Source organism: Silurus meridionalis, chromosome 14 (genome assembly GCF_014805685.1).
Source record: "Silurus meridionalis isolate SWU-2019-XX chromosome 14, ASM1480568v1, whole genome shotgun sequence".
In the NCBI taxonomy this organism is placed as follows: Eukaryota; Metazoa; Chordata; class Actinopteri; order Siluriformes; family Siluridae; genus Silurus; species Silurus meridionalis.
The window spans coordinates 3,754,366-3,763,776 of NC_060897.1; the positions used below are offsets into that span (position 1 = coordinate 3,754,366).

General features: G+C 38.8%; 1 protein-coding gene across 1 annotated transcript in view; it reads left to right on the plus strand.

Annotated features, from left to right (window-relative positions):
• The window catches only part of LOC124397145 (uncharacterized protein DDB_G0271670), a 37,469-nt gene extending 29,876 nt beyond the window's left edge, over positions 1-7,593 (plus strand). The window contains 1 exon segment of the mRNA XM_046866661.1: positions 6,612-7,593. Coding sequence (XP_046722617.1) covers positions 6,612-7,593 — 982 coding nt within the window.
• Positions 7,594-9,411: the final 1,818 nt, after the last annotated feature.

A 9,411-nucleotide genomic window follows, 5' to 3' on the forward strand; every position in this document is an offset into this window, starting at 1 on the left:
TGCTGTTGAAATATGGAATGGTTGCCATGTTGGAACTTTTCACTTTCTGGAATAAGTTCCCAACATTCAATGCTCCAAAGCAACCCCAAACCATTGAGCATCCAGCTCCATGTTTGACTGTGGGGGTGAGGCAGTCTGACTTTATCTGGCCATGTTTTTTTTGTCTAGCATGAGTTCTTCTGTTAGAGCCAAAAATGTCAAATTGTAACGCCACAAAATATTTTTACAGTCATTCACTGTATGCACAACATTATTCAAATAATACAGTGTATATACAGATTTTATAGAGACATATATTAAAGCTAGGTTATGCTGTGAATTTACATTTATATACAGTATAATATTAATTATAGAAATATATAGAGATAAGTACAGAGTGGATATGAATGGCTCTGAGATTCCAGTTTCTTACCACACAAAAGAGCTCATCAGTAATACAAAGGATCCACCATTATCTCTGGCCTGCTTCTATAAACACTAATATTACCGTAATGCAACCCCCACACTGTTCATTTCACGTGTTACACACTGGTGGACAGTAATGAAGTAAATGTAAATTGTTACTGTAGCTTTTTGACATATCTGTAACTTACTGAAGTATTTTCATTTGGGGAGACTTTTACTTTAACTTTAACATTTCATAGTCAAATATCATAGTCAAATAACTTTTTATTCAAACACATTTTGTGAAATCAGTCATAAATCTTTATATATGAGCGGATAAAAACACACACATAAAAAAGCACACAGCAAGCCACCAATCAGGGTAGAGCGTGTGCTCTGTTTTAAACTTGCGTTGATTGTCGTGAGAGTAATAAACATTTTAAGAAGGATAAATAATGGAAGAAAATCCTGCACCTGTGACCTTATTTGTGCGATTTTTCTTTAAGTAGTTTGGGCTCATGATAATTGTAATAGATATCAATCAGTGTTTGACTCATAAATATCATTTTATTAACAGATCGGTGTGTTAAGAGTCGCATTAGAGTCTTTTAACATAAAGTTGATTAAGCAAAGAGTCTTGTAACAGAAATGATAATAGGAACATTATAGCCATAATAAATCATAGCACTTTGGACACTTAAGTACATTTGAAGGCAAATACTTTTGTACTTTTACTCGAGTGAAAGTTTAAAAGGGACACTTTTACTTTTAGTGGCGTCACATTTCACTGAATGTCTCTCAATATTTACTCGAGTACATGATTTGTGTACTTCATCCACCACTGGTGTTAACACTATAAACAAGGACTACTATATTGCAACCCTGCACCTTGGACTTATTCAGAGAAAAATGATCATTGCTCTGCCTTACCTTACATACCCTTCACAAACTGTGCAGTTCATGACTTTATCTTTATTTATTTATTATTTAATTTCCCTAGTTTGTATAACTTTTCCTATTTTTATAGCATTAGCACATCATGTCAAATTCTAAACCTGCGGGTTCTGGTGTGAATGGCTCTGTAACTCCTTACTGGATGGAAGGAGATTGAACATTTGGTGACTAGAATGGGATAGTAGTGCCTGATGGTGTTGACTGCACTTTTTTCAATTTGCACTTTTGATGCTGAACTGCATGTCTATGCTGAGGACCTGCACTGTGGAATAACAAAGAATTTCCATCAGTTCATCTGCATTTATTCATTTCTCAATACAATAATCCTGTAATGTGCAGTCAGGTCAGAGACAGGATGCCTGTGTATACAATTAGCATTAGGAGCAAAAACAATAAGAGCCGGAAAACCGGAAAAACGAACAGGAATAGACCGTGCAACGAGATCCAAGGCTATAAATAACCAGACTAATGAAAGGCAGAATGAAGAACAGGTGCACACATAAGGGAAATTTACAGGAAACAAGAAAGCTGATAACATTTGCTCCAGTGTATTTACGTTCACCTACATGCCACGAGAAGTGATCAAAATCAAAACAGAGCCAGATCAAGGATTTTAAAAGACACTTTTAGGTAATGTAGCCCTCTCACTGATTCACTGGCTCAAATTATGTCTAGGGTAATTTTACACGTGAGAGGCACATCTAAATTTACTTGGTGTAATTTGTTTGCTACCAAAGTAACCCCAAAATACTGTTATTAACCTCGGGCTTCAGACTTCAGTGTTTCTTTTAGACATTCTCTTCATTCAGAAATAACTTGAGAATATATTGTATGGACAAACATTTATTAACACAAACAAATTTAAAGAAGACAAAAGAAAAGAAAACCCCACAAAAGAAATAGTACCCAGCTGGGATTTAAGTCTCTGGTTGGCGCGCTACGTTGGAGCTCATGTGAAAGTGTGTGCAGTGGCTAGTACTCACGAAATCCAATGGAACAGTGAAACTTGTACACGAAACACACACTTGGATTATCCGTTCACTCGATTCAGTTTTCCCTTGTGTTTATCCACGAACACGCACTGTGCGAATCATACATCCGATGATTTGAACATGGCAGAGATGCAGCATAGGCCACCACGTGTCCTCGGTCTCTCCGGAAAAATCGCGCGGCCTTCACCGTCTCCGTTGTTCACTCACTGCAGGACCATTCGCGTTGCAAATCGTTCCACAACGTTTGTACAGTCAAACTTTATGACTTTGCAAAATGTACGACTCACGTGAAGCTAACGTAGTCCTGTGATTAAGATAACTGCGTCAGGTTTGTTCTTCACATTAACGCGTGCACCTGAGTCCCATCACTCTTAAACTCACACTCTCTACATAGAGTTCATCCACATTGTTTCTAAACAGTCTTTTCTCTGTTCAGTGTTCCTGTATATAGTCCACAACCCAGTAGTCAGACTTTACACCTGCACCGAACGATTAGCGCACCTTTTTTTCCCGGACTCCTCGTGTCGTCCTTCTCTCTCACACTTCACTTCCTCCCTCCCCTCTCACCTCTGACCTCAGAGGTCAGTCAGAAAACACCTTATTCTTTAAACAACAATTTTTATAACAGTTTTTTTCCTTAGTTATATATATATTTTTTTTTTTAAATGAACAAGTTTGAACTCTGTAGTGTAAAAGAAAATAAAAACCAAATAATTATTAGACCCTAATTTAACAGGGCTCTACAGTAATAAAACACTCAAAATAATGCAGTTATAGGAAAATAATCAACAACAACACACTGTGTATGAGAGTTTAAACACATCATTGCCCTACGCTGGAGTGGCATCTCGTATCCACTGTCATTTTAATCATGATACACTATATAGACAAATGTATTGGGGAACATGAATTTTTCAGCAATATGTGGTTCTTTCCCAAACTGTTACCACAAAGTTGGAGGCACACAAGTGGAGTGTTGGATGTATGTGGAAGATACTGTTCCTACTGAACTCTTTGGGATGAATATGAACGCTGATTGCATCCCAGGCCTCCTAACATCACCTACATCAGTACCTGACTTTACTTACACACTTGTGGTTGAATGAATCTCTCCCAAATCTTTAGTGAAACATCTTCCCAGAAGAGTGTGGGACTTAATGTGGAATGGGATGTTCAAAAACACATACAAAATGGTCATAGACTTTTGTCCAAGTAGTGTAAAGTGCTGACTGAAAAGAGGTGGATGAATAATTCATTAAATAAATAGAAACTACACCGCCCGTCAAAAGTTTTCTGTACGTCTTATTACAGTTTAATCACTATTATATCAATTAAATAAAGCAAGTTAACTTGTGTAACTTAATAACAACTCATTTTCAGACCCTAAAGGGGTTCAAAATGAGTACTTAATTAAAGCCAGATGCGCTCGTGCTGATATTAACTGTAAAACATAAATACGTGGCTCTCCTAAAGGGCCTAATGAGAGTGAGGACGAGGCCTATTCTAATTCGATTAGATCAGCACTGTTCCAATAAACCAGGTCTAGCATTTCTCAACCAGTAACAAGGCAAAATGCTAGTGTACACGATTAGCATTAGAGGCTGTACAGTGATCATAAAAGCAAGGGTCAATACACACATATATATAGGCAATTTCCAAAATAAAAAAAAGCTACCTCGTAAACAACAAAAATAAGAGCCAGAAATGAACAGGAATCGACTTCGCAATGAGACAAAGTACCCAGATACAATAGCATTAATAGACAAACTAATAAAAGGCAGAATGAAGAGCAGGTGAGCACACATGGGAAATTAACCAATAACCAGATGGGGGTAGAGACAAAGCAAAAAAGTTTGTTCAGTGCTGTGTGCTGAGGGGATTCAGGATAAACCCTGCTAATAATAAACATCTATTGATTTACTTAAACTTTATTGCTTTTGGTTAAGACAGCATATTTACAGGGAAGTGATCACTCAGTCGTTACTGATTGGTACTGTAGGTTGTGGGTTCAAGCCCCAGCACTGCCAAAGCTGCCACTGTTGGGGCCTTGAACAAAGCCTTTAATTGACTCTGCTACAGAAAAAGTTTTACTGTGAGACAAGTAAAAGCCCATTTTTTTGTTTAAAATGTAGCCGTTCAAGCTAAAGGATTAAAATCTGACCATAGCGATTTTTAACTAGACTATTAGTTTTTGAAAGACATATGCATGTTCCTTTTTTTTATATAAGTAAGAAACTAGGTAAAGTAACAACATCCATTGCACATCAAACTGATACCTAAGGCAATACAAGTAGGTTTTGGATTATGGTTTTTACTGTAACATACTAAACAATTATATCCTTTTAGTTTAAATGTACGAGGTGGTATCAAAACGTGTTGAGAAACGTGTTTCTGTTTACAAGAAAGTACTTTATTTATCTACGTTTACACACTATCACCTTCAAAATAGTCCCCTTGCACAGAAATGCAGTGCTGGATCTCCACAACGGTTTTTAAATAACAACCTTTGAGCTGCATCTTTATCTTCGGGAAGAAGGTGAAGTCCGTAGGAGCCAAATCTGGCAATTAGGATGGGTGCGGAAGTGAGATCATGTTGTTTCTGGTGAGAAACTCACATGTGAGGTGAATTTGGTGAGAAGGTACGCACGTGGTCAGAATAACAGATGAGGTCATTCACCAAACGTCCGCAGCCACACTTTCAATCGTTAACCAAGGTGCTTATCCACACTGCATCGTGAGGCGCTTCGACCAGCATAATTTTCACCTGCTCTTTGAAACGTCATGGCGACGGCTAAAAAGCTTCACTGTAAAAGGGTTTTTCCTTTTGATCTAATTTGGAGAGTGTTTTCATAAAGCTACGTTTTCATTGACTGACTTTTTAAATCAATTCTGCAACATTAAATATGAGTTTACATGGCTTAGAGAGGAAGATCTCCCACTTTAGAGCACTAATCCCAACCCTATTGAACACCTTTAGGATGAATGTGAATGCTGACTGCACCCCAGGCCTCTTTACCTCACCTACATCAGCACCTGACTTTACTAACACCCGTGTGTCTGAATAAATCTCTCAGAAGTCTTCACAAGCACACTTCAATATCTAGTGGAACATCTTTCCAGAAAAGTGAAGGTTATTATAACAGCAAATGGAGAATAAATATAAAATAAGATGTTCAAGTGAAAAAAAAAAAAAAGCTGACAAGTGGTGTTTCTATTCTGTATATGGAGTTTGAGAGAGCAGTGGTATTAATACACACACAAACAAACTTGGAAAATGGCATTAGTGGCATACTGAAATACAAACATTCTTCAAACATTATTCCAAATAGTGTATTTGTATTTTCTAAAGCACTTCAATCCCTGCAAGCACATCATCCAACCCTGGTTCATCTGCTGAAGATGCTCCGCCTTGGTACCGTGTACCAGAAGTGAGCAAGCAGAGCTCATTCAAACACTGAAAACATTCATGCGAACACCGGTTGAAATAATAAAACCTGCCAGAGTCATTTTGGTGAAATATGTTTACTTCAACTGCAACTGCTAAGCTAGTGCTTTAATAAAACACTAAACTCACCGGTGTAAAAGAAACACCAATGTTTCTTATTGAGCCGTTTCCTGAAGGTCCACATACCATCACATTAATGCAATAAGACAACATCACTACACACAGCGCTAAACAGAGAACAGCTCGCAGTGCTACGGCTCATTCCAGCACCGCTAATTATCAAGCCACAGAAGCAAACACAACATCCAACGTCTGCCCTCACAGGATTGTCTTCATACTTATATGGTTCAATTTCTTAAATAAGATCACTCCAGTTTCAAATTTATGTCAGTGATTCCAGATGGGAAACTTTTTAGGAGGGACCTTGATGCCAGACAATACAAGAGATCACAAGTCAAATATGAAGACAATATAATGTGGGGTTTTACTAAACTCTGAAGCAAAATAAGACGAGATGTGAAATAGGACACTTCTGAGAGTTTTTGCCATCTGGAATGTCCATGTATGTTGCTTTATAATAGAAAGTGTATTTTTTTATTTCATGAAATTGAGGTTAGAAAAGGAATACTCAATGTATGGGTGAAAAACACACAACAACATAATTTCTCATGAGTCCACCTGGAACTAGAAGTTGCTTTTCTATAGGCTCTTGTAAGATTTTTACTCAAAACATTTTAATCTACTTTAGAAAATAGCATTTATATGTACAATTAGGGTTATTTAAATATACTTAAAAAATTTTGCTCAACCTCATCCATCTCCTCCGTCTCGAACAGCTCATCTAGCTTAAATAGCTCATCCAGCTCCTCCATCTCATCCAGCTCCTCCATCTCATCCAGCTCCTTCATCTCAAACAGCTCATCCAGCTTAACTAGCTCATCCAGCTCCTCCATCTCATTCAGCTCCTTCATCTCAAACAGCTCATCCATCTTAACTAGCTCATCCAGCTCCTCCATCTCAAACAGCTCATCCATCTTAACTAGCTCATCCAGCTCCTCCATCTCATCCAGCTCCTTCATCTCAAACAGCTCATCCATCTTAACTAGCTCATCCAGCTCCCCCATCTCATCCAGCTCCTTCATCTCAAACAGCTCATCCATCTTAACTAGCTCATCCAGCTCCTCCATCTCAAACAGCTCATTCATCTTAACTAGCTCATCCAGCTCCTCCATCTCATTCAGCTCCTTCATCTCAAACAGCTCATCCAGCTCAACTACCTCATCCAGCTCCTCCATCTCATCCAGCTCCTTCATCTTAAACAGCTCATCCATCTTAACTAGCTCATCCAGCTCCTCCATCTAATCCAGCTCCTTCATCTCAAACAGCTCATCCAGCTCAACTAGCTCATCCAGCTCCTCCATCTCATCCAGCTCCTTCATCATAAACAGCTCATCCATCTTAACTAGCTCATCCAGCTCCTCCATCTCATTCAGCTCCTTCATCTCAAACAGCTTATCCATCTTAACTAGTTCATCCAGCTCCTCCATCTCATCCAGCTCCCCCATCTCATCCAGGTCCTTCATCTTAAACAGCTCATCCATCTTAACTAGCTTATCCAGCTCCTCCATCTCAAACAGCTCATCCATCTTAACTAGCTCATCCAGCTCCTCCATCTCAACCAGCTTATCCAGCTCACCCAGCATAACAAGCTCCTATATCTTAACCAGCTTCTCCATCTTAAACAGCTCATCCATCTTATCTAACTCATCCAGCTCCTCCATCTCAACCAGCTCATCCCTCATGGTGCTTAATGTGTAATCCAGAGATGCATAAAGAGCTAATTTTAGAACATAAAACAAGATAATTTTTATTATAAAAATAAAAGTTTATCCCCATCGGGAATCGGAAATTAAAAACCAACAGGGAAACGAAACCTTTTTAGTTTATTAGAATCCACACACTAATATTTTATGTAACAATGGAAATAGAATTTACACAAAATTATTTGTTACACTACAAAACAAATAATATAATTTCAATCCATTACTATTCAATTCATTTAAGAATGCACAGAAAAAAAAAAAAAATCGCAACAGTGTGCACTACCCATCGTTTAACATTTTTGGAAGATCAGCAGCTTTTAAAAGACTAAATTTTTTTTCTATACCCGCAGCTGAGTTTACTGTGTGGGAACTTTTTTGCCGTGTCATCCTGGAGATTGATAGGTTTGTATTTAGTGCTATAAGCTCCCCCTGCGTTCCACCCTGAGACACAGACAATGACAGAGCACCGTCATCCTGCACTGCACTGCACATGCTCAGTGCCACCTCTATGGACCGGGTGTGAAACCAAGAGGATTGTTTCATTTCTCTCTCAGCCAGAAGCTGCAGGAAGTCCGTGATCCATTGCCTCTTAGTCCTCAAATAAAGATGAACTTGTTTGTGATGATCCAGCTGTCACAGTGCCAGAGGCCAGAACTGCTAGATTCAGCACATGTATTGTATGTGGCTTGATGTCTGTATATATGTTTTCATTATGGCACTGTTGCCATTTTACAGGAAATATGAGAACACATGAGCTGGGTTTTGAAGGTGTGTGTGTGTGTGTGTGTGTGTGTGTGTGTGTGTGTGTGTGTGTGTGAGTAAACTGCATATACAGTAGTCCGGTGCACTACAGAGAGACTGCAACATCTAACATTTTCTTGGTGATAATTTCTATTTGTAGGTACACTATATGGACAATAGTTTGGGGACACCTGAGTGTAAGATTTGTATGTGCTTCTTCCTGAACATCCCATTCCACATTTATTCCCCATTTCTTTATATAATACCCTCCACTCTTCTAGGAAGATGTTCCACTAGATTTTAGAGTGTGTTTATGGAGATCTGTGTGAGAGTTTTTCAGACACAAGTGTGTTAGTAAGTTAAGGAGGTCTGGGGTGCAGTCCGCATTTCAACTTATCTCAAAATTGTCCAGGGTTTGAAGCAGGAGATCTTCCACTCCAAACCTTTTGAAGCACATTTTTGTAGAGCTGGCTCTGTGCACAGGGGCACAGGTTCTGGTCTTGTAGTTCAAGTGAAGGAAAAATGTCATGCTACAGAATCCAAATGTCTTTATTGTAACAGTTTGGGGAAAGAAACATATTAGTCAGGGGCCCCAATATTATTATTATTTTTTTTACCTTACTGTATGTAATGAACATTACTGACAGCTCCAGAAGATTTTGTGTGCAAAATAGCACCATTTAAATTATAAACGACAAGTTGAAAGCTGATGAACCGTTCTGATTATTTGTTAATCAAAGGGGACTACAACTGAGGGCAATCCAGGGTTTTGATCAAGAACCTGACAGCAGACATGTCTACATGTTTTTTTTCTAGCAAGTCTAGCAATCTGCTAAAGTTGCGTAATTCAGGAAGCTACAAAATGGCTGAGCAATTGTACCGACATTAGCTTCTGGAAAGAGAAGGTAAGCGGGATGCAGGGAGTGTGGCCTGGGGACACAGCGTCTCATTCCCTCAGGAAACCAGGGTTACATACGTAACTTATAGAAGTTCCCCTTTTGGGGAACTGCGGCCACAATGCTTTGGAAACGAGTGTCCAATTGCGCCACACTACCCAGACCCTACTTAGTGT